The sequence below is a fragment of the Thermochaetoides thermophila genome (genome assembly GCF_000221225.1).
Source record: "Thermochaetoides thermophila DSM 1495 unplaced genomic scaffold scf7180000011806, whole genome shotgun sequence".
In the NCBI taxonomy this organism is placed as follows: Eukaryota; Fungi; Ascomycota; class Sordariomycetes; order Sordariales; family Chaetomiaceae; genus Thermochaetoides; species Thermochaetoides thermophila.
In genome coordinates this window covers 381,282-405,605 of record NW_006383023.1, presented here as the reverse complement: position 1 = coordinate 405,605, position 24,324 = coordinate 381,282, and the positions used below count along the sequence as shown (strand labels likewise).

The following is a 24,324-nucleotide window of genomic DNA, read 5'->3' as shown; positions in this document are numbered from 1 at the left end:
AATCAATCTACCCTCCTCTAAATCTCACTCATCTATCCTTCCATCCTCCCCCTCCTCCATTATCCTCTTACTCTCCTCCGTGCCCTCCCTCGCCGGAGCAGGCGGGGGCGGCGCGGGCGGGGGATTCCCGCTTCCATTCCCCGCGCCCTTCCCCGGGATGGGAATAATGCCCCCCAGCCCAGGCTTAACCGACTCGGACTCATCCGGCTTGGGCACACTCATCGGGCCAGGGGGGACAGGGATGCGTCCCTCGAGCTTCTCGCCGCGAATAACCTTCTCCACCTCGCTGCGATCCAGCGTCTCGTACTCGACCAGGGCCTTGGCGAGCAGGTCCAGCTCCTTGCGGTGCTCAAGCAGGAGGGCGCGGGCGCGGGCGTACGATTCATCCAGGACACGCTTCACCTCGGCCTCGACCATGGCGCGGGTCTCGGAGGAGAGGGAGTTGTAGTTGCGGAGGTACTCGACGGGTCCCAGGCGCTGGGACATGCCTAGGCGCGCGACCATGTTCCAGGCGGTGCGGGTTGCTTGGTCGAGGTCCTGCAGCGTGTTGGTTAGTATACGCTCTTGACATGAGAGCTGTGAGGAGACTTACAGCGCTGACACCAGAGGTCACAAGATCATGACCATAAACAATCTCCTCAGCGACCTTGCCGCCCATAGCACGATCGATCAAACCAAGATAATCCTTGACCGACCAGGCATACTTATCCATCTCAGGTAAGAAAGCCGTATGACCCAGCGACCTACCACGCGGCAGGACAGTCACCTTGTAGAGCTGGCCGGAGGTATCCTTCGAGTAGTAGGCGACGAGAGCGTGACCGGCCTCATGGTAGGCCGTCATCTCCTTCTCCTTAGCGGTAATGACCATGCTCTTGCGCTCGGCGCCCATGATGACCTTGTCTTTGGCCCACTCAAAGTGCGCCTGCGTGACAGCATTGGCCTTGTTCTTGCTCGCGTAGATCGCAGCCTGGTTGACAATGTTCTCCAGCTCGGCACCAGAGAGACCGGGCGTGCGCTGGGCGATGTGCTCGAGGTTAACGTCCTTGCCCATCTTGATCTTGCTGGCGTGGTGCTTCAGGATGGCAATGCGACCGCGCACGTCGGGCAGGGGCACAACGACCTGACGATCGAAACGACCAGGACGGGTAAGCGCCTTATCCAGAGACTCGGGGAAGTTGGTGGCAGCCAGGATGATGACACCGCTGTTCTGGGCGAAACCGTCGAGTTCGGTGAGCAGCTGGTTCAGCGTCTGGCGGACGTAGGTAGCATCGCGGGAGTTGCGGCGGCCGCCGATGGCGTCCAGCTCGTCGATGAAAACGATCGAAGGAGCCTTGGCCTTTGCCGCCTGGAAGAGCTCACGAACGCGCTTAGCGCCAACGCCGACGTAAATCTCGTCGAACTCAGAACCGGACATGAAGAAGAAGGGAACACCAGCTTCACCAGCGACAGCACGAGCCAGAAGGGTCTTGCCAGTACCGGGAGGACCGACGAGCAGGACGCCCTTGGGCAGCTTGCCGCCCAGGGCGCTGAACTTCTCGGGGTTCTTGAGGAACTCAACAAGCTCCTGAAGCTCTTCCTTAGCCTCGTCGCAGCCGTGCACGTCAGAGAAGCGGGCCTTCTGGTGCTCAGCCTTGGCCTCGATGTCGGTCAGCTTAGCGCCAGGACGCTTGATGCTGGACAAGCCCTCGACGACCATGGTGATGACGACCATGCTGATGTACGCGCAGAGACCGAACCACAGGAAGAACTTGATCCACCGAAGCAAGGCTGAACCGGTAGTCTCGTCGACGATGACGTGCAGCGGACCGCTCTTCGTGCCATTGGGAGCCTGGGCCGAGAAGGCCGTGTTGCCACCGGTGCGATGAGCCGCGACCGCTTGACCGACGGCCTGGAGCGTGCTGGGGCTCAGACCGGAGCCATAAGCATTCGAATCAACCGTAGCACCAGTACCGGAACCAGCAGAAGCGTTGAGCATAGCCAGAGCCTGACGATAAGCCTCATCGGTCGCCTCGTTGGTGGCAAAGCGGCCTGATTTGTCAGCATGCGACGGAGCGAGAGAGTTTCGAGTGTGTTACGCACCGGTCTGATAACGTTCGACGACAATGGCAGGGAGATTAGCCTTGAGGAGGAGCTGGTAGAACGACGCCTGAGCCGAAGCGCTGTTCGGGTTGCGGTTCGCCGCGGCCTCACGGGCGGCCAGGAGGTCGCGCGGGATGCCGCCGTGGTGCAGGGAACGGCGCTGGACGTTGCGAGAGACACTCAGGGGCTGGATCCAAGAGAACTGCTGCATGCGACTGGGCTGGTAGGTGCTCATGTAGCGGCAGCCGGGCAGCGTCGACAGCGGACGGGACATCAGAGCCGCATACGACCGACGGAACAGCGGGTTCGCCATGGCGAGAGAGCGGGACGACATGTGGGAGATTTCCGAGAAGATGTTGACCGGGCTAGCGTTCGCTAGACCGCGGTCGAGGAAGCGCGGGGTCGGGACAGGGGCGTCGCGGAGGAAGTCAGGAAGATGAGATCTCACGGCCGCTTCGACCAGGCCGGCAGCGGCGACGACGGGGGCGGCAGCGGCGGGAGGGGCATTCGCCGAGTTAAGATGCTTGCTGGGGGCTGGCGAGCTGCATTTTGGGCCTCTGAAGGGGATGGCCAGCGTGTTGGCGAGTGATGGCCACAGGTCCGAGGTCGCTGATGCAATGCTCTACGAGGGAAGTGGTCAGCGTTGGGCGATCACCCAAACGGCAAACGGCAGCCGGGCGGCGGGACGAAGGGAAGGAAAAAAGACAAAAAGGCAAAAAGACAACTACTCACCGGCAGCCCACTTGCGTGGAAAGCCATCATAGAGTTGGGGTCCCGCGCCGTGCGGGAGTGTGGGTTGCAGGCTGCGTCTGCTTTTCGAATATGGTGAGAGACGGAATGGTGACAGGAGTAGATGTTTCTTGGTCTGGTCTGCGTGGCAGAGCGGCAGAGCCAGCACTGAGCACTCAGCAGGCGGCGCCGGATGATGCAAGGTCCGCCAGCGAATGTTGGGGAAGAAAGTGGATTGGCGGATGATTCTCGGCCTTGGCGAAAACCATGCCGCCTTTGGCCACCCGCCCCACCTGCCCCAGCCTTGCCCCCAGCTCTACACGTGACTTGGCGTTGAGAGCGCTGATTCCGGACCGTGTCTTGGCGCGTCGTGGCAGCTGTCAGATGGATCTCAGGCTGTCAGACTCAGGTTGTGAAAGCCGGCTCAGCAATTGTATGGCAATCACTTACGTCCATCGGATTTCATTTTGTTTTGAATTCAATTCTATCTTCAATTTGAAGGGAAAGATTTTTCCAGGTCATCACGCAAGCCTTCTTATTCGTGATCACAACAATCATCCTCATGTCATAGTCAACACAAAACACAAAAGGCACCCCCATCATGAACCGCTCTCTCGAACAAACCCTCTTCTCCCTCATACCAACCCACACGGGCCCCCTCCCACAACAACTCCTCGATCTAGCCAGCTCCCTTCTAGCCCAATCCCGCCACCGCGCTGCCACACTCAAACCCGACGAGGAAGTCGCCCGGCCTTATGCCTGCGCCCACATCGCCTGCGAGCGCCTCAAGACCTCACTCAACCTGCCGCCCATCCAGCCCCGTCCCCCAATAGGACCCCGCAACTACAAGCGTCTGTATAACTTGTTGGACAATGTCCTGCCTGCGGGTAGCGTGACGCCAGGGCGCGTTAGGACGCCGAGTGCTAAGCTGCGTGAGCAGCAGGAGTATCAAAGGGAGCGGGAGTTGCAGGCGCAGTCGCCGTTGGCGAAGAAGACAAGGGTAGCTGAGACTGGGAGTCCAAGTAAAGCCCGTCCGCTTGGAGTGAGTCCGGTGAAGAAACGGTCTGCGGCTGGGAGTGATGTCCTTCCGAGGTGGATGCGTCCTACGCTACGGTTTCTGCTTTCACGAATCGGCCCAGCCCGGATAGGGCCCATCGTTGCAGCGGCACTTGATTCGATCGTCGGTCCCCATGGCAAGCGGACTGAGGACGACTGGGTACTAGCTAGGATGCCTGCTGTCCTTGGTGCGCTGTACATGTACGTGTGGAGGAGGGTAGTCTTAGCGGGGAGCAACTTGGGACGAGATCAGTACATCAAAATCAGCAAGCAGATCTTGGACGCTCTCGCCAGGGCTCGGGATGAGCTTGACCTGCCTGTAGAGGCCTGGGAGGACGGATGGCGTGAGATTAAGGGGAAGGACCTTGATGCGACTCTTCTCAAAGGCCATGAGAAGGGATGGTATGAAATGGACTGGGTTGGTGGTGTGAAAGATTTATTGGACCAAGGTGAAAGGCGGGATGTGGAAGAAGGGGAAGAACATGGTGAAGAGGAAAGGGAAGAGACCATCAAGATCCGCAAGCCTGACACCATGTTCCAGGAGAGATACGACTTCTTAAGCGAAGTCAAGCTCAAGAAGTATGACGAATGGAAGGCAGGCATCCTGCAAAGCATCAAAGCGATCCAAGCAGGCAAAGCTTGAGCATACCTATCCATTGATATCTAATCAGCCACTCCTCAAACCTTACAACGCCTTAATACTCTCCACAGCATCAACAATACTCTCCTCCAACCCAATCCACTCAAATCCGAGCAGTCTCCTAGTCGCGCTATTATCCCACCTAAACCTCTTATCCTCCGGCGGGATCTCTCCGGTCTTCAGTCCCTCCTCATCCGGCACGACCCCCTCAAACTCCGGAAACCTCTTCTTCACCACCCGCGCAATCTCCGCATTACTAAACTCCCCACTTACTACAAACAGCCGCTTCCCGCTCACCTCCTCCCCCAACTCCAGCCCCGCCTTAACATGCGCCCTCGCCACATCCCTCACATCCACCCAAATAATCGCTGCCCCCGTCGCCGGCGTTCCATTCGTCTTCCACCTCCCCTTGACCAGATCCACAATCCTTTCGTTACTCGTGTTCACCGCCTCGGGACTAGAGACATACTGCGCTTTGGCAAGCGGACCAAACACCATAGGCGGGTTGATTGTGACGAGATCAAACTTCCCTTTGCCCTCACCTGAGTTCACGAAGTCCCACGCAGCCTTCTCGGCAAGAGTCTTGCTTGCGCGGTAGGCGGTCGCAGGGGAGTTGTGGATGTCGGCGAGGGTGACAGGGTTCCAGGAGACTTCGGTGAAGGTGTGAGAAGGGTCGGTGACTTTCGCTTCGTCGATGATGGCTGCGAAGGAGGAGGTGATGACGACGCGGCGGACGGAGGGGGCGAAGCGGGTGATGGCGCTGAGGATGCCGGTCGTGCCGTTGACCGCAGGGGAGATTAATTCTTTTTGGGGGTCCTCTGCTCACAGAATCAGCATACATACAATCCGCTTAAGGAGATTGTTGGGAGGAAAGGGGACGTACTGAACTTGAAATGAAAAGGCGACGCGGTGTGCAAGACGACTTCGACATCGGAATGAGCGGCCACGACCTCGTCGAAGGCGTTGGGTTGCGCAATGTCGGACACGATGGCGACCGTTAGCGCGCCAGAGGCAGATTGCTCAGGATATGCGGCCCGGATGCGCGCTGCCTTGTCCTCGGAGCGGACGGTCGTGACCACAGTATGGCCCTTGGAAAGGAGCTGGTCGAGGATGTGGGCTGGGGATGGTTAGCGGGAGGGCCTTGCAACGCTTGGATAGATGACGGGTGAGATGATAGCCGGTATTCTGTACGATCATCTGGAATGAAATATGGCGGTAACTGGTGTGATACATACCAGCGATGAAACCTGAGCCGCCTGTTTAATACGCGTTAGCATTTGTCCTTCAAGCGTTCAGTGTGTTGCGAGAGCAATTGAGCTCACCTGTCAGAAGAACCTTGGTCATTTTTCTTTTGCTCTTCCCCGTATTTTCTCGAAGGACACGATCGTAGCAATTGTCGATCTCAAATAATAGGAACTTCTGATTTCCGAATGCGCAACGTATGCTTCAATTCCGGGACAGTTGTTTAAATATTTCTCCTCTTAATCATGAAGAGGATTACCCCCCCCCCACCCCCGCATCAACCCCTCCCCCTCACTGTCCTCGCAACCAACCCAGTGGAGCCCCGCGCCTTACACCCGGATTGTCTTGAACATCGTTCTCCTACTCCCTGTTACACCGAATCGCGTTTAAAATCAGTATCAATAATAATGTAAAATTACACCGTATAGTAGATGAAGGTCAATGTGGTTCCCGGTCAGGGGCAGGTGCAAGATTCGCAATGCAGCACGTCTCTCGCGCCATTGCTACATTTCGCGACATACTGGTAAAGTTTTCCATTCCGGGGGCGTTCGGAGATAAGGGGTTAGTTAGACTCCGATCCGGATAAACAGATTAAGATACTATGTTGCAATATCATGTCGACGTTGTGTCACCCGAACTACAGCTAACAAAGACGAGAGTTTTTGAAAGAACGAAACCGATACTTTTATTCAACAAGCTCTGACTCCAGTGGCACTATATAGGAGTAATTACGGGACCAATTCGAAGAACAACAATGTAATCTCTGTTGTTGTGTGCTGTGCTCTCATGTCATCCGTATCCTATCAACCCTGGTCAGAGCAGAAATCGTCCGGAGTAAACTACCTGAGTAATCGAATGGCTAAGTACACGCACGCCTTATACCCCTCCCACCCAGCCGACCATAATTGACAAGAACCCTACAGAACACCCAACAATTCCCCCCCTCCCCCCCAAACCCAAGCTAATGTATTCCCCCTTATCATAAGTTATCGAGGGAATCACTCCCCCAAATCCATCTTATCCGCTTGTCCCCCCTTATGCCCTCCCTCATCACCCTCCACCTCCCGTTCCTTCCTTTCCCTTTCCCTTTGCCTCTCCCTGCGCTTCTCCTCCTTCCATTTCCGAATCCTCTCCCTCAGCTCATCATCCGGCACAATGTCATCCACCGTCATTGGCTGCCGTGTATAGGGATCTTTTGGATCGCTCAGCAAGTGCTGCACGATGGTCGAGCGATCGACCACGTGCCTCGACGGCAGAATAACAGGGTCGTCCATGATAATACCCATAATCGGGTCCTCGAACTCGGGAGGCGCGTCATCAAAGTCCATGTCGGCCTGGTCGAGGCTCAACTTGGCTTGGTAGATCTGTTCAGAGAGCTCATGCCAGGCTTGTAAGTCCTCCGGCGGCTTGAGGCCCTTGCTGGAGAGAATCCGCGCAGTGGTTTCCATGGTAGTGGGGCTGTACGAGCGGCCGTCTGCGGCAACGGCCTCGATGAAAGCGGTGCTCTTGCGCAAGTTGAGGTAGATGTCGACGAGCTCGGGGAGCAGGGTCTTCGGGTTGAAGAAGTATTTTTCGGGGTTCTCGACCTTGAGTGTCTTGGACTTGGGGCCGGTCAAGATGTCGAGGTTGTAGTCGAGCATGCCGGCCAGGCGGTGCACAATCTCGGGCATGGTGAAGGAGTCAGTGATGGTTGTCGTGAAGAGCTTCATCATGCCGACAGTTTCGTTGGCGAGCTGCATGTAAGACGTTGCTTGGGCCTCGGCGGTGCGCAGGTCTTCCTCGGCTTTTTCACGGTCTTGCGAGGGCAGGTTCGGGTCCTTCAGCTTGACCTGCAGGTCGTGGATCTTGGGGAACTTGCTCAGGCCCTCGTCCAGCACGTATGTGGCGTCGTTCAGCAGCAGGTTGACAAAGCGGACGAAGAACGATCGGTTGGTCCTGTTCATGTTAGCAAAAAAAAAAAAAATTGAAATTGACTCTAAACTCAGAGAATACGTACTTGCTCGACTCAACCAGCTGGTGCCGGTACAGGTCATTGACCCAGACGCACTTAATAACCTGGAAGATCTCATAGCGAATATTAAACTTGTCATAAAACTGCGACGAAACGCCCGTCTGCTCGCACTCAATGTAGAACTTCATGATCGCATGGAGCAGGTAGTCGTTCGCGAACTTGGAGCTGATCAGCAGGTCGCCCAGGACGCCCTTCTTAAGGTGATACGTCGGCCATGTCCCGTGAGACAACAATGTCACGAGGGAAGACTTGAGATACGGGTTCTTGATGTACTCGGACGACTCCAGGAAGGTGATGCACAGCGCGATCATCTCATCACCAACGGCCGATAGGATGATTTGCGGGATGTACCGGAAGACAAACTTGAAATTGTCCACAATGTCCTGGAGTGCATATTCGGGGAGACAACGGAATGCTTCCGGCTGATCTTTGGGTAGCGGGAGAACAAGTTGCTTGTCCGGCGTGTAATCAGTCTGGCTGGCAACCCGAAGCAGCCAGACGGTCACATAGCGCATGAACTGCAGAGACCGGCTTTGCATCTTCTGCTCCAGTAGCACGCCTTCTATAGAGTACTTCAGGGCAAGTGCACGATCCAGCACGGTCTGGTGCCGCTTAAGCGCCTCGTCAAGCCGTCGGAGTTCATGAGGTCGGCTCAGCAACTTGGGGCGCTCGGCCTCCATCAGGGCGATATTCTTCTCGTAATACTTAATATCGCGCTCAAGGTTTTTGAGCTTCGAATTGGTCGCCTCACTGCCATAGTGGTGGGCTGCAAGGGTAAGGAAGAAGACCTCTGTGATGAAGTTGGTCTCTCCCTCGAGCTTTTGGGCGTAGAAAGCATCGGACCGTGCCTGGTCCGCATTAAGCTTGGTCTCGTCCTTGATATCGACCCGGGGGTTCTTCCGGAAGTAGTCGATGTCAATACGGCCAACCTTGGAGAAGGTGCTGTCCATAAACGGCTCGCAAAGGATGTCGAGAATGACGGTTACGTTCATCATGAACCCGTCCGACGCCACCTCGCGCGGGTCAACCTGCATGGCACGGCGCTTGTGGTTGACGTTCATGATGTAGGCGAACCAGTCCAACGTCTTGTTACGCGTCTGCGGGCTTGCCCGAATAAAAGCATTGATGATATCTTTGAGGTCATTCTGGTGCGCCGCAAGGGTCATCTGCAGAGCATTCTGGGAGGTCTGGATACGGCCCTTGTCCATGGTCCGGGGGCTGGCGAAGTAGACAGTAGTCACTTCCGGTTGTAAGGGCGATATCCTGAAGAAGGGGCCAAGAATCGTGTCTCTCTCGATATTCGGGGCTGATTGCGCCATCTGGAAGCAAGGGTGCTCTGCCAGCGCATTGAGCAGAGCGGGGAACTTGGAATATTTCAACAGGGCCTGCGAAGATTAACAATCCGAAAATCGAAACAACCCCTGGGACACACCTAGAGAAGGACTTACATTAACATAAGGTTTGTAATCATCATTCATGCTCATCGTAGAGAGCTTCTGGCTAATGTCGACCATAGCAGTGGTGAACAGCGGCGCAACCGTGTCGTCTTCAGGCATGCGGGTAACAGCTTCGCTGATAAAGTCCAGGTCCAAGCCGTCGTCGCTATCGAGATCGCGCAGTAGGTAAGGAACCAGCGTATCATGCTGGGGGTTCGGCTCGCGGCTGTACGTTTACACACAAATGATTAACCAACCGCGAAGACGAGAAGAGGGGAAAGGGTTTGCGCTTCCTCCGGAGCATACGGGTTAATGGCATACCTAAACAGCTCCGGCATAGTCAAGGCAAAGATGCAGTTGCTGAAGCACAACCGCCGGGCTTCTTTGAGCATAGCCTCCTTCTCAGGCGCAGGGCCACGGAGCAGCTTGAGCGCGCGGTTCACACGCTTCCAGCAAGGAAGAAGGTAATCAAATAGGGGCCGGTTATGTGGAATGGACGAGGCGCCCTCAACGATGGCTTGCTCTATCCTCTCGACCGACAGCTTGAGCGGAGCGCCCTCGTCGGCAAGCTCCTGGCTCAAGTTGGAGAGGAAGATGAGCTTGTGGCCATGGCCGTCGGCCGTCTTGTTCGGATCGACGGACACGCGAAAGATGGTCGAGAGGATGCGGTCGGAATAATCCTCGAAGGATTCCTCGCGAGGAGTCTGCTTGCGCGGGGGCGTTGTTGCTGCTAACCCATCAACCTCTGATGCTCGTCGTTTTGGTCGAGACTGGTGGCTGTCCATACTACCTGTTGAGCTCGGCGAGGATGCCGCAGGGGCAGGGGTAATACTGATTTGGGCGTGCTTTTCGGTCGGGGCAGCTGAGGGCTTCGTAACATCGCCGTTGCCGCCGCCCGTCTTATCATCCGAAGGCTTCGCTGCGCTAAGTCCGGCATTTAACGGAGTCCCGCTGCGCGGCGAACCTGGTGAGGAACCCGAAGGAGGAGGGCCACCAAGTCTGGCCAACCTCCTCAGGCGAATTTGTTCCATTGTCTCCTTGTCGGGGGCATCCGGCACAGATGCCGGTGGTCGGCTTGGATCCATGTTATGCGGACGTCAACGACGTGCGGGAGCGAGGCCGAGCTAATTGATGATTAGTAACAGGTACTTGGCAAGCCGTTGGGTCAGGCCGTGGGGGAAAGTCGTCGATATGGATCGCGGTCTCAGTCACGGGAAGAAAGAACAAAGGGAAATATTAACTGGAAGATGCCCAGGTGATATGTGAACTGGAAACCGACTGAAGGCAATGGAAGCCAAACGGGTGATCGATGCCGAAGCTCCAAGAGGCCCAAGAGGTGTCTGGGCTTTGGCGTGGTGAGCTCGCGGGATGGCGGGGCTGCATTCGCTGGCTTGGTCCAGGCAACAGAGCGCGGCTTGTCACGAACCCTGGTAAGGGTTCTTATCGATAAGAGGCTACACAGGCACCCGCGGGGCGGCTTGACCTCGTCACGCCAACAATGTCCAAACAGAGCCAACACAGAGACGGCTTCGGACCAGATTGCGTTGTGATTGGATTTGATCTTCAGTTATTATAGCTGATGGTCATTTGTCTCCATTTGAGCATCTTCAGAATTCCATTAATCCCATACAATCGATCATTGTAGGCTACCCGGAGGTAGGCATCATCCGTCATGGTGCCGCCGTCATGCCTGAGCCCCGTCCAACGCCCGTTTTTCCATACAGCAATGAAGCCCGTTTCCCGCTCTATCCCACAGCACGCCCGCTCATAACTCCGAGAATAATATGGTCCCAAAAAAACAAACAAGCCCATAGGTAGGTATTACCATGTCACAGCCGTGGGGGGTTTTCTCCTCTGCCAACACTCCCACGACGGTCGGCTAAATGGCGTGGCAGTCCTCCACTATCGGAGGAAGACGCGCCCCTCCTGGGAAGATTTCGACTGTTGTTACCATCTCTACCTCCGCGAGAGTCGGACGAGTTGTGAGGGCCTGAAGACCCTGAGCCGCCTGATGATCCCGAAGAGCTGTTCGAGCGCTGCTGCATGTGCCGGGTGATGTTAAGCAGCCAGTTAGTCTGCAACGTGAGGACGCCGATCTTTGCAGAAAGCTCGGCCAGTTGCTCATTAATGGCGGCCGACTGTTGCAGGAGGCTAAGGGACTGGTGGGCGTCGACGTCAAGCAGGCTCTTGCGGAGATCATCCATCTGGGCCTCCATACGCTCGAATTGAGCGAGCATGTAGTCTTCGGCAGATGCTGCTGCCAGAGTGTTGTTCTCCGCAATAGGGGGAAGCACGTCGAACTCGGAAAACGCAGCCATTGCTCCAGCAGGGGAGTCGACAACTTGCGCGCCAGCCATGTCTGACCTACGGTCACGGCGACGGCGATGGCGGAGTTCCAAAAGTTGGACCCGGCTGTTAAGGTCCTGCATCATTTTCATATCCTCAGCCCGCTGTTCCATGAGGCGACCGACAGCCTCGAACATGCATCCTTCTTGCTCATGCTCTTGAACAACCCGGCGCTTGCCGGAGACCTTGCAACCCGCTGCGCGCCACTTGCAATTAGTCTCCCCTTCGGGGCAAACCTGAGCTTTATGCATCTCCAACAGAGGACGTAAAACGACTCCTTGACACTGAGGGCAGTCAGACGTGGCACCGGTACAGTCGGTATCGTAGTGAGCCTCAAGCTCTGAAACCAGCACAATCTTGTCGCAGTATTCACACGGCACCTCTTGGTGCATGCACCCGTTCTCAGGTAGCGCGTCGCGACGAGCAATCCTCTTGTTGCACTGGGGGTCTGGGCAGGGAACTAGTGTGAACTCGCAATGGCGCTCGTAGTGACCTTCGAGAAGATCGCGCGAGCATTCGTAGTCGCAACCGCGGTTCGGACACTTGACCTTGAGCCGATCCAGCTGGTCCTTAACGATCAGAGGAAGCGTGTGGTAATCGCGAGCCTTATTGAGCGGACGCCGGTCAATCGGGCACACGGGCTGGATCTCGAGGGCGCGGTTGATGCAGTCGGCACAGAAGGTGTGACCGCAAGAAGTCGTGATGGGAGCGTGGAAAGGAGTCCTGCAGACTGGGCACAAAAGAGTTTCGTCAACCGGTCCGACATATTCGAGAGCCTGGTAGTCGATCTCGAGCAGCCCGAAGTCTCCAGGTGTCGCGCAGCCGTTCGCCGCGTTGGGGTGCGGGGATGGGGCAAAGGCTTGCAGCGGAGAGGCTGGGCGAGTTGATGGCGCTGTGACTCCCTCCTCTGGGGTATTCGGCGGCGGCATCGTGGGAGCGAGTGTAGGAAGTTAAGAGCTGGTAAATTAGGCAAACGTGGGTTCAATAAACAATCGGAGACACATGAGTCTTAAGACTCTGGTTTGAGCTCTTGACTAAGGAGAGCTAGGCAAGGGGCAATTGGCGGGGAATGGTGTTTTGATTGTGGGAGAATAAGATGCGCAGAGAGCCGTACTGGCATTGCATCAATGCCTGCACGGTCAGCAAGCGAAGAAAAGGCTTGATGTTTACTGGAAAGCTGCGTTCCTCATTTCTTGCATCCAGCCACAAACAGAGAGTTACGGCTGTTCTGCTGGCGCGGGGGTGAGCGGTGTTGCTACGTGCACGAGGGATGCGGCTCGGACGCGAGCCAATGCCGAGGTGGGACTTCGGGACCAAAGGGACCCACCAAACAAAGCCAGATCCACCGGCCTCTCCTTCCTCTGAAGCAATAGATAATGTCCGACAAAGCTGTATTCAGACAGACAAAGAAGTATGTGGTACAAGTATATTGACTCATGATGTCTTGTAATTATCTCAACCTGCTGATGTGTATGGGTATCCTCATGATGGGCGACCCTAGTGCCGAAGCGTTTTGCGTTATCATTTACCACTGATGAAACAATCACAGTATGAAATTTTGAACGACGTTACCTATCGTTAGTCGGAAGACAAAGTTTGAACTCAAGACAGCTTGTAAGCTTGTGGATCAGAAAATCTGTCAATTGGCTTAGGATGGAGGTTAATATTCAGGTGTCAAGAGGTATCTTGACCTGGATGCTTGAGAATTGTTAATATCTTAGCTCTTGCAACACAAAATTCTGATGCTGGGCAATCTCCTATCCGCCCAACTTCGAGGAGTTAGAAAACAGATGTCAGTTTGCATATGGCGTTCATTCCTCGCCATTTCAGGTCTTGTATAGTCTAAAAAACCGAGATTTACACAGAGGAGCACTTGGCCTGGAACTTTTCCCTCTTTCGCTTGAAGAAGCTTCACAATACATATGTCTGACTTCTTCCTAATCTTCAACCCTAATGACGAGTGATGAAGAATTGTACTAATGTGACTGTCAGTACTCGTTGAATTATTGATGTTACTCAGAAGAGTTGGCACCTATATCGTCGTGTCAAGGATTTTGCGGAGCCAGTGATTGTTAGCTGTGCTGGCCACCGTCTACGAACCCTAACCCTCATTTACAACCACAGAATTGAGGGCTAACATGGAGCCTGAACCCAAGACAGGGGGTTTTCGACAGACGATGATTATCTATCATTTTTAAGGTATTTTGGTTTTGCACGTGTATAACGTACAAACTATGTCGTGATCATGCCTTGTTGCCAGTCAAGGCATCTTCTGAAGTTTGTTGTCTCCACGGACCTGTCGTAACACCCAAAAGAAGCATACACCATTTACATTGGGGGCCCAGTTATTTTGTGTCTCACCCCACAGTATCATCTTACTACAGGATGCTATATCTGTTCCAGTTCCCAGGATAGAGACATGTTGAATATAACTGTTCCAATTGAGAATCCAAAGCATTTGAAGCATCACACACAAAAGAGGCACTTGAGGCTGCAGGAGAAGGACGGAGGTCTCCGACAAAATTTGGAGCTAGCGCTGGCGTCAGGTGATGCCCAGACGGTCCAAAGGCAGCGGCCCGAGGAACTGCCCACCCGAGAAAAAGGTTCGTCAGCCTAAGACCAATGCGCGGCACGAACCATGTAACGACGCAAGTCAAGTGAATCGGAAGCTTTCCGGCCTCTCAACAAGCGTTGTCAAAAGCTCACACCGGCCGCGAGCCTAGGATTGCGTACCCGCTCAAAGCGGCAGGAACGCACACGATGACTGGCCGATTTGTGTGCGTCATTCCGTTAAGCGTTGAGCTTTGGGGAGTTGAACCAGAATGTAGGGATAAGCGCGACTTTGGGAAAAGGTTAGACTTCCTGGTTTTGCGTTATCTGGGCCATCGCACCGTTGCTGCATGTGATACAGTTTGACAAAGGCGCAAAGTCTTTGTCAATGACAATGGGCTTGACAAATGTCGAACTCGTTCGGGTCAGGCCCCATTGTGTAGAATTCGCTCCACCGAGGCCAAATCGCTTCACCAGCCCACTGGTCCCCTCGGTGGTGGTGGGGCATGATGCCAGGGCAGCCCCACCGCGAGCACGCCAATTCCATCAACCCCGGCCGAGCGGACCCGCCTGCGCCGCATGATCCCCCAGTTTCCATCCAGTCCCGTTGCGTTGCGGAGGAAGGTTTCTTGGTGGAGAGTAATTTTAAACTTGGAACAAACATCGTCCGCTCGGTCTGCTTACTCGCTCGCCTCAACCTGCGGCGCACTCTTACATTCCGTAGCCTTTCCAGGCTGCATGTCAAATCTTCACATTCAGCAGCACATCCCACCCAGCAAGTCGAGCCGAGGTCAGGCGGCACATAGCGTCCGAACACGCAGCCGAGACAGGAACGACAGCAGGCGGCAGCAATATCACAGCGAGCTCAGAGCGTGGGAGTCACCAGCAAGACGGAATAGCAGAGTAATCTAGAGGAGAGGCGTGGCTAAGGTTGTGTGCCCCGGCAACAAGGAGGTACGAGCAACAGCAGAACGACATAGCTGGGCAGAGCCAACAAACACAGGCAGTGCTCACAGAGAGACGCACTGCCGCTGCGTCGGAACTGCCCTCGACTCCTTGCCAATTGCTGCGAGGAGCCGTCGGCCCTGCTCAGATGAGCTACGAATTGGACACCCGCTGCGTAACCTCGAGATCCAATGGGAACCGCATCCTCTAGACAATGACGGCAGCTGGAGCTATGGAGCGGACAGGAGGGAGCGAGGCCAAGGCCTCCAAACCCGAGAACGAGACAACCAAATCCAAGGATCAGCGCGCGCCGACCACAGACGACAACAAGGGGGCTCCCAAGAAACGGCGCAAGGTGAATCATGGTGAGTAGATGTGTCACCTCTGCCCGCCTGTCTGGCCGCTGCCAGCATTCATAGGCTGACCTGCTCTTGTTTCTTTGCAGCATGCCTCTACTGCCGCCGATCGGTAAGTTGCCGATGTGCCAGATTGCTGCGTTGGGCTTCCTATCAGACCCTTCCCTCCTCCCCCATATGAAGAGCGGCCCTGCTAGCTGTTGTCTTGCGGCGTGGCGCTGCTGAGATGGCCACTGCGAAGAACCACAGCAGCGGCACACAGACTCTTACATGCCCGGATATGGCAACCAGACGGACACATCAGAACTGGCTTGATTTTGGTGGCTAACCGTGTTACTCTGATCTTGTCCAGCACATGACGTGCGATCTCGTATGTGCTCCCCCTCTCTTCCCCTCTTCAAGCCCAAGAACACTAGGCTACCAGCCTTGGGCTTGAGAGATCACTATGATTGGTGCCGGTTCGGACAGACGTTGACCCGATGGATTCTTTGTGAGGATAGGAGAGGCCATGTACCAGGTGTATCAAGCGCAACATTGGGCACTTGTGCCATGATGAGCCCCGTGACCATGATTCAAGGAAGTCGAAGAGCGCGATAGCTCCTTCAACTGTTCAAGATGCGGCGTCTCAGCCGGATCTTGCCCGTAGCACGATGAACTCGAACACGACGGGCATGAGGCCGGGTTCCTTCGACGCAGCGGCCTTGGGCAACGGGCCGGGACAGGCGGCGAAGGCCGCCTTTGACGCCGCCACTCTGGCAAGCCGGAGTAATAATCCCCTCCAGCTCGTGCAACCTTCCCCCGTATCGGGCTTTTCGGCCAGCGCTCTGGGCACTACCCTCAGTCAGTGTATGCATTTGAGCTTTCTCCGCTCTTATTCTCTCTGAAACCCCGTCTGTGTCCTTGGAACGTCGGGCAGAAGTCGAACTGACGGTGTCGCAGTTGCCGGCTTCTCGGATGCCTGGCTGGCTTCCCAGAGCCAATACCACGATATGCATGCTCTGCACCCTAACTATGTCATCGCCCCCGAGGTGACGAACGAGTTCAATCTCTTAAATGACTTCCTGCAGACGAGCCTGCTAGACGACAACGCCCTCGTATCAGAAGACCAGAACCAGTCAGGCTCGGCTTCAGGATTTGGCAGTGGTAGTAACAACAACAACAACAACAACAACAACGCCATGATCCCGTCCAACGCTGTACCCGGGAGTTCCTTGCTCGCGCCCGGTAATGCCGACCAGGGCAAGGCCATCTCTCGTCCGGGCAGCACGATGCCGATCGACAAGACGCGTGAGTACTACCTCCAGGCGGCCGACCCGTCGGGCAACGCGTCGCCGGAGGAACGGATGCGGCAAGTGCTGCAAGCCAAGTACGAGGCGGGGCTTCTGCGGCCGTTCAACTACGTTAAGGGGTACACGCGGCTCCAGAACTACCTCGACACGCACGTGGCGCCTGCATCGAAGCAGAAGATTCTGCGACAGCTCGACCGGTTCCGGCCAAAGTTCCGGGAGAAGATGAAGGACCTTGTCGATATGGATCTGATCCTCGTCGAGATGTGGTTCGAGAAGACTCTGATGGATTACGATCGTGTGTTTGCCAGCATGGCGGTCCCCGCGTGCTGCTGGAGGAGGACGGGCGAGATTTTCAGGGGCAACAAAGAGATGGCCGAACTTATTCGGGTACCCGTTGAGGACCTGCGAGGCGTGAGTAACCAGATCCAGCACATCAAACGGCCGGAATGTTGTGCGTTCAATGTTCTAACGGTAGATGATACAACAGGGCAAGATCTCGTTACACGAGATCCTTACGGAGGAGTCTGTCGTGAGATATTGGGAAGAGTTTGGCACGATCGCCTTTGACCCGCAGCACGACACGCTGCTCACGGCCTGCTCACTAAAAAGCCCGGACGACTCGGTGAACCACGTTGTGAACTGCTGCTTCTCGTTTAGGATTCGCAGAGATGAGCACAAGATGTATGTCTCGTCTCTTATCAATTTTTGCGGGCCTCCACTGACTTAGATCCCAGTCCTACACTAATCGTTGGAAACTTCTTGCCCCATGATCCAGAGTAAGGGGCTCTCTATTCTGCTGAGCAAAGAGGCTTGCGGCTTGTACATTCAACACAACCTGCTTACACGATTAAAACATAATGACTGTGGCGGCCAGATGAAACACGTTGGACGGATTTTGCTGGGATCAAAATGCAGGGTTATCTTGTTATACATAGCGCGATGGGTCGTTACGCGACATACGTTGGTTGGTTTTACAGGCATAAGCAGTCAGGGAGCTGGCGCTCATAGGATGGATCACCCAAGTGTACCTATATAGGGCACGGTTGGTATTTGATAGTATGGATGCCGGGATGAAAAGATAAGGTGGTGACAGATGGGTTGAAGTAGTTTATCTGTTTTCTGTTTCGCGGCCCGTCGTGGCTTCTTGATTTCTGGAGTTCAACAGCATAGTTTGGTATCTGCCTGGAACCCTGCATCCTCCTGATGTGAAACTGGTTTTGTCAAAATGCGCCTTCCGTGTAACTTATCAAGCTTCATTAGGTAATCAGCCAGGCAGATGTGTCTGAACGGGCATTCTGGTCGCAGCTCATGAAACGAAGAAATATTCTATTTCGATTTCGCTATTTGCTTTTTTTTTTTTTCACCGTTGTCTGTTCCTGAAAGCTCAGCCCCAGGCCCAGTCACTCTATTACCCTTAACACGAGGAACTTGCAAAGAGTCCACGAGCGAGAAACCAGCAGTTCGTGATGCCGCCGGAGAGGACAAGCACCAATGGCCCCCCAGACCAGAAGCGCAAGTTCGAGAAACGCATTGAAGATGCAGTGGGTGTGTATTATGTGCTGAGCTTTTCTCCCTTTTCCCCGTCTCCTGCGCTGACATTCCCTGTTACCCCAGCCCTAGCAACAAAACTTAAATCCCTTCTCTCCAACTCCTGCCCCAATCCCAACTCCGCCCCCGCCTTCGCCGGCGAAGAACCCTCCCTAATCCAGGATGTCCTCCGTCAAATCGAGCGCCTACATGCCTACTGCCAACAACACCATCACGAACTGCTTGCTAAACACCAGCGTCATCGCCATGGCAAGGTCGTGCCCCTGATTATGCTCTACATTCCTGGAATATCGGGAGACCCAGAAATTGATGCAGTCGCGACGGGGTTGTGGAATATTTGTGTTAGATTGTTGAGGGAGGATGCCATCCAAGGGGGCCAAGATGGGCAAGAGAGAGAAGGTGAGGAGAGAGAGGGAGGACAGTTGGTTGCAAGGAAGAAGGTTGGGCTGGGCGAGAAGTTGAGGAAGAAGCTGTATCTGCATGCGAAGGTCCTGGCGTTCTTTTTGTTGGGGGTTGCGAGGCCGAGGGAGAATGGGGGGTATGGGGTTGTGGTGAGGTTGATGAAGCTGGGATTGAAGGTTTTGAGGGATTGTGTTGGTGAGTTGGCATAAATCGGGATCGAAAAGGACGAGGAGTGCTGATATGTCGCAGATGCTGGGGAAAGCAAACTTGCTAGCTTGGTGGTACAGGTTGTGGCGGACTACAAGACTTGGCTACATGATGCCGCACAGAAGTTGCCAGAAGAAGAGGTTGTTGAATGTCGGTGTTTGGAGGTGCAGTATTTCATCATGAGGACAGCTATGGTACGTGATTCCCATCCGAAATATTCTTAGGGTCTAAGTGCTGACGCGATAACAGGCTTGGATTGAGAACAGACTCGATGTCGCAGAGCATATGTACACCCAAGCCATGCAACTTCATCATTTTCTCACTGCAGAGTACGCGGAGAAGCTGGCAGATGTTCTATACGAGATTGGAAAGTCGCTTTCCTCAAAAAATGACTTTGTTACCGCGGTCAAGTGGTTGGAACGAGCGAATGAGATTATCAATGGCCCTGGACTGGAACGACTCTCCCGAGAAGGTATTGAACTGCGGCTAGCCATCTTACAAGCTCTCATCACTACTTTACTTGGGACAGGCGTACCAGAGGACTTTGAGAAAGCCAAGCAGCTCGTCGACTTTATCGAGTCAGAAAATGGCAACAAGTTTGTCGTTTTACTGCTAAAATTAGAGCTTCTGCAAAAGAAACCAGCGGAAATATTCGACGCCGAAGCATATGCGGATGTGCTGCAACACATCATACGGAACTTTGCCTCATCTGAGTCTGGATTTAAGCTAGTAATGCATCACATCCGCAAGCTACACACAAAAAGTCCAGGAGCTGCTTGTACGGTGTTGGATGACTTCATGTTAATGTTGAGCAAGATGGATAAGCGAGGGTGGATGGAGAAAGGAGTAGTGATGCGGATATGGATGATCACCAACCAAAGGGATTCTGTGGATACGATAGAGACTGTGAAGGGAGTGTTCAGTCAATTTTCTTTCCCGTTGGGCCCAGAGGCTGCTGTTGCAGCACAAGCGGTAGGGGTGTCATAAATTTGAAAGGAATACTGCTGACAAGACTGCAGCTGCTCTGGAAAAAGCTCGAATCGAACTTCACTCAAGGGCAGTATGAGCTTGCAGAAAGCTGGTGCGAATTGGCATTGAGTCCGGTCTTCAAAAACTGTGGCCCTGTCAATACCTCAAAGCTGGAGAGGTCTGCTTTATCCCGTCACTGTACTGAACAAAGGAAGGCTAACCAAACCAAGAAAGTTACTCCTCTGTGCGTTGAAAAGGAACAGTATGGACACGGCGATAGCGATCATTCAAAGAATGTCACCTCAAAGCTGGAAAGAACCAATGACTGCATATCTCGCCTTCAAGGTCGCTATGCGAGTTGAGGACCGCGAGCTTGCTGAGAAGTGTCTCGAGACAGTCAGCCAAGCATCAGACCATGTTGACTACCTTGGCGCCTGCATAGCCGAGTCGCAAAAGTCCGGTGATATCCCCATTGCAATATCTGCCCTGAGGAAACTTCAGGAGAGATACGAGTATACACAACCGAACCCTGTCCACCTCCCTGCCTTGTTTCGGTGCACCATACGTCTGTTGAACCTATTAATTGATAGGTCGGAAGGCGATAAAGCAGCGATTGTTGAAGAGCTTTGCAAGGAGTTCGAAGCAGGTATGTCGTCCTGCTAGTAACCTCTGGAGTGTGTGCTTATGTGGGTAGTGGTGGCAGCCATTGAGAAGCAAAAGCAGGATGACGCCCCAGGATGCAAACTATTCACCATGGACGAGCTGGAATGGTTCAGCAGGAATGCCTACAACCTTGCCCTCAAGAACACCACCATATGGGACTTACGATGTACAGTCAGGATGCTGACAGCCTGTGTCAAGATCATCAACCACTTTCCCCAAGATATTCCGTCTCGGACGGAGCTGTCCCTGAAGGCACTCTTCTGCCACTTCGTTGCGGCGTCTGCCCTGGTGTCTCTGGCAAGGACCCAAGACAATATCGAGAAGCAGCTACAGGATTACGTCGACCTCCGGAAGCACGTCTTGGCCTTTGATAGCGAATTGCCTGAGTACCTGGCTCAATTGGATGAACAGTCGAGGGATGACATGCTCTGGAAGAACGCCACACTGCTGGCATTCGACTTCGAGGCGGCTATCGCGCTGAAGCAGTGGGACGATTTGGGCGGTATTGTACAAAGGGCAGTTCCCTGCAAGAATATTGTGGCTTTTCAGGCTATGGCGGATAGTCTGCTGAGAGCGCGTACTCCTGCACAAGGTATGAACCCTCTAACTTGGTTTCTGGTCCGAGGCTGTTGACTGATCTCCTCCACCTAGTGTTGTACTCTATCATGCGCAAACTGGTTAACGAGATCTGGGTCCTCGAGGCCTTTGACGCAGTCAAGCTGGCCAAGTACACTCGGTGTTTGTTCCAAGCTACACTGCCGCTTGATGATGAGCTTGCGATGAAGTTGCTGGATGAGGCGTGCAGTAAGGCCAGGGCGTTGCGAGAGGTGAGACCATACCCCTTGTCGAGCCAGCTGCATGAAAACTTGGAGCTAATTTTGCTTGGTCTGCATAGAGTCAAGCTTGTTGGCCCGAAGAAGAGCTTGAGTGGATGGCCACAACGGCATTCAACCACGCTGCGGACTTTTATGTCGCTAGGGAACTGGAAAGAGCCAAGGAATGGGCGACGAAAGCGATCAATTTGGCACATTGGTGCGGGGATGGAGGAAGGTTGGAGGAGATTTTACAGAGCAAGTACCTCAGGTTGAGGTTTGACAGCGATGGGGTTGATATGGAGTGATGGAGGCGAGGGGGATCTTACTTTTGCGGAATGAGTGGTCTTGAAATATTGCTGTAGCTCTTGCTGGTTCTAGAGTTGTGGCAAAGAGTTTGCGATAATAAAACATTGCTCCCTCGAGCTGCCCAATGGCCTGACAACATGAAGCATCATCTACAGTAGATTTATTACCTAAGGCAAGGTACCCAAACCGTCTACACACACGCGAGCAAACCTTTCCACCTCCTCATTCAACTAACCTCCCTACTCATCATCCCTTGGAACCATTCCCCTCACACTAATAAACCTCACTTTCCCCATCCCTCCCAACACTAAAATCATTGCACTCCCGCATTCCCTAAACCAAAAATGCATCCTTCCCCCTTTCATAGGCGCAATCTCCCACCTCTTTTCCTTCTCCACATACTTCTCCCTCAGAGTCCCCCCATCCTCCCTGATCTGCCTTCTAAACTCTGCCACACTCACATCCACAAACTCAATCACACACCCTTCCTCCTTTACAGTCCTCCCTATGTGGTTTGTGTGGACAATGACTTTCTTACGTAAACAGAGGAGGGATTGTGGGTTGGTGTAAGTTATGGAGGGGTCGACGTGCAGTCGGCATTGGCCCACGCAACGGGAGGTGCCGTCGCGGTAGGTGAGCAAAATACCCTGGACAAGGTTGTTTGAGGGATGGGAGAAGACTTGTGCGGAAACAACATTCTGCAGGGGCGCCCAGGAGTAGAAGGTGCCGGAGACGAGGGCTGGGGTGGTGTTGTTGGGGAGGGTGGTGAACTTCGAGGGGAGGAGGGGGAGTTTGTGTGGTGAGTGGGACAAGGACAGACCTGTTAGGTCTTCTTCGGACGAGAGGCGAGGGTAGGCAGCGAGGAAGTGGAAATCCCTTCCTTCGAGGGGCTGACCAATAATCATGGTTAGGGGACTGCGGCCGCCGAGAGGTTGGGTCTTGCGTGAGCTCGGCTCCGCGGGATTTCACTGCCCTACCCGGACGCTCCCAGCATGCCGAAAGCACAGCACCAGGCTGACTGTCCTCTGGGAGCCGTGGATGCCTGCCATTTCTTGTGGAAATGAGATAGCATCTACAGCAATGAGGCGGTCGGCCTTGGGAACAGGGACGTACACCCATGTGAGACGGCCACGCTGCTCCCAGGGGAAGGTGTTTGCCGTCTTGAGGGCGCATGAGCTGGCGGTGTGGTGGGCGTGTATGCCGACGAGTCTGTAGCCGGGCCACTCGAAGAAGAAGGTTAGGCCTCTGACCTGAGCGAGATCAACTGCGCGGAGGAGTGCGCAGTTGATGTTGCTGACGGCGGCCCAGTGCTTGGTATTGTCGAGGCCAGTTCAGACATCACAGGCGGAGAGCGCTGGGGGACAGGGTGTGTCCCAGAGGAGGAAGTCATGGGGAATATAGTCGTTTTTCCCCAAGAGAAGGGGGTTATGACAGCGGCAGTTCTCCCCGCGGGCTGTGAACGGGCTAACCCAGTCTTTGGGGCGTTTGAGGCGGAGTTGGCCGTCCTGAGGGGGACATGTTAAGTGACTCTGTCCGAATAATACCTAGGGTTTGGAGGTGAAGGTACCTTGATCTGAGCCTCGACCTCGGAAATGGACATTTCCTTCTCAAGAACATAGGCGTACTGGTCTGAGTAGGTCGCTCTGTACTCAGGTCGCTCAAGAAGCCGCTCGATCTTTTGGATACCATGCCGGTCGACTGTTATCCTCCAGTATGTATTTCGAGTTCTGGAATTTTTGCTATCGACACACTCAAGCTTGCCCCCTCGCTCCCAGGAGACGATGTTCTGTAGACTAAATGCTCGCATGCGGGCTTTCCAGGTAGAGGTAATAACGCGTATGGAGTGGAAGACTCGCAAATAACGCCAGAATTCAGTTTCTGAGAAATACCCATAGATCTTGTCGAAAAGCTCTTTCGTGAGCTGCATCAAGATCGACAAGCCACATCTGTTAGCCACAATTTTCAACAAGCCCTTGTTAATCTCAGGATGCATCAAGAAGTCCAAGGGCGGCGCCCCACGCCAGGGGTGCTTGAACGCCGCGAACTCCCACAGATATTCAAGGAAGTCCGGCGTCCGATGCTTCTCGCGATACAGGCAGAAGCATTCCTCATGGAATAGGAGAAGTTCGGGGAAGGCACTAGTGCACTTCCCGCATCGTGGAGTGACACAGGGGATGCCGCCGTAGATAGTGGGAAGTTTGTATCTGGTTCCGTGGTTGGTTGACTTGTATTGGATCTTGAAGGGGTCAGTGTAGGCGTAGACTCCGTGGGGAGGGTCACTATCGTCGTCGCCTAAGACTATGGGAAGTTAACATGCGGGCTAAAAGGAAGAAAAAATATTTAAAAAAAAGAAAAAAACAACAAGAACAAGGATGAAATGAAAAGAAAATATAGTGAGCTGGCCTGCAAAGTAGAACTTACCTCCAACAACAGCCTCCAGAGCAGCTGCATGCTCCCCACAAAGCCCAGATACAACTACTGTCCTGAGATGTTCCCCGCTACAACGTTCAGGCAGATCAAAGCCGACAACCCTGACCCGGACGCCATCGGGGGTGGGGGGGAGGGCTGCTAGACCGTAGCAGTCTCAGCCGTCGAAAAATGACAGTGGTCTGCCAGGCAGAATTTTGAGTCTCCATTGTTAACCTCGGTTGACTAGGCACTTTAGAAGACGAAAAAGGAGAAGGCGGTTGGGGAAGGATAATTGAGGTGCAGAGAGAAATGGGAAAGAAAGTCAG

General features: G+C 54.2%; 7 protein-coding genes across 7 annotated transcripts; 2 read left to right on the top strand and 5 right to left on the bottom strand.

Annotated features, from left to right (window-relative positions):
- Positions 1-24: 24 nt before the first annotated feature.
- Positions 25-2,838, bottom strand: CTHT_0001590 (uncharacterized protein; the record flags this gene model as incomplete). Its single annotated transcript, XM_006690645.1, has 4 exons — positions 25-537; positions 593-2,028; positions 2,080-2,701; positions 2,812-2,838. The coding sequence occupies 4 exons, from the start codon at positions 2,836-2,838 to the stop codon at positions 25-27; spliced, it is 2,598 nt and encodes an 865-aa protein (XP_006690708.1).
- Positions 2,839-3,409: 571 nt separating this feature from the next.
- CTHT_0001580 (uncharacterized protein) lies at positions 3,410-4,507 on the top strand (the record flags this gene model as incomplete). The annotated part of the gene is made up of 1 exon (XM_006690644.1): positions 3,410-4,507. The coding sequence occupies one exon, from the start codon at positions 3,410-3,412 to the stop codon at positions 4,505-4,507; it is 1,098 nt and encodes a 365-aa protein (XP_006690707.1).
- Positions 4,508-4,549: 42 nt separating this feature from the next.
- On the bottom strand, positions 4,550-5,848 carry CTHT_0001570 (cinnamyl-alcohol dehydrogenase-like protein; the record flags this gene model as incomplete). The annotated part of the gene is made up of 4 exons (XM_006690643.1): positions 4,550-5,322; positions 5,388-5,621; positions 5,740-5,760; positions 5,827-5,848. 4 exons carry the CDS (start codon positions 5,846-5,848, stop codon positions 4,550-4,552), a joined length of 1,050 nt encoding a protein of 349 aa, XP_006690706.1.
- Positions 5,849-6,744: 896 nt separating this feature from the next.
- Positions 6,745-10,278, bottom strand: CTHT_0001560 (putative ubiquitin fusion degradation protein; the record flags this gene model as incomplete). The annotated part of the gene is made up of 4 exons (XM_006690642.1): positions 6,745-7,681; positions 7,743-9,142; positions 9,206-9,419; positions 9,515-10,278. The coding sequence occupies 4 exons, from the start codon at positions 10,276-10,278 to the stop codon at positions 6,745-6,747; spliced, it is 3,315 nt and encodes a 1,104-aa protein (XP_006690705.1).
- A 744-nt stretch (positions 10,279-11,022) lies between these two features.
- On the bottom strand, positions 11,023-12,468 carry CTHT_0001550 (putative ubiquitin fusion degradation protein; the record flags this gene model as incomplete). The annotated part of the gene is made up of 1 exon (XM_006690641.1): positions 11,023-12,468. The coding sequence occupies one exon, from the start codon at positions 12,466-12,468 to the stop codon at positions 11,023-11,025; it is 1,446 nt and encodes a 481-aa protein (XP_006690704.1).
- A 2,780-nt stretch (positions 12,469-15,248) lies between these two features.
- CTHT_0001540 (uncharacterized protein) lies at positions 15,249-21,588 on the top strand (the record flags this gene model as incomplete). Its single annotated transcript, XM_006690640.1, has 14 exons — positions 15,249-15,399; positions 15,480-15,502; positions 15,743-15,760; positions 15,972-16,230; positions 16,330-17,090; positions 17,167-17,360; positions 18,118-18,224; positions 18,294-18,824; positions 18,879-19,030; positions 19,086-19,565; positions 20,151-20,451; positions 20,500-21,060; positions 21,120-21,295; positions 21,364-21,588. The coding sequence occupies 14 exons, from the start codon at positions 15,249-15,251 to the stop codon at positions 21,586-21,588; spliced, it is 3,939 nt and encodes a 1,312-aa protein (XP_006690703.1).
- Positions 21,589-21,605: 17 nt separating this feature from the next.
- Positions 21,606-24,225, bottom strand: CTHT_0001530 (uncharacterized protein; the record flags this gene model as incomplete). The annotated part of the gene is made up of 6 exons (XM_006690639.1): positions 21,606-21,657; positions 21,971-22,479; positions 22,600-22,899; positions 23,059-23,094; positions 23,157-23,881; positions 24,120-24,225. The coding sequence occupies 6 exons, from the start codon at positions 24,223-24,225 to the stop codon at positions 21,606-21,608; spliced, it is 1,728 nt and encodes a 575-aa protein (XP_006690702.1).
- Between the last annotated feature and the right edge of the window lie 99 nt (positions 24,226-24,324).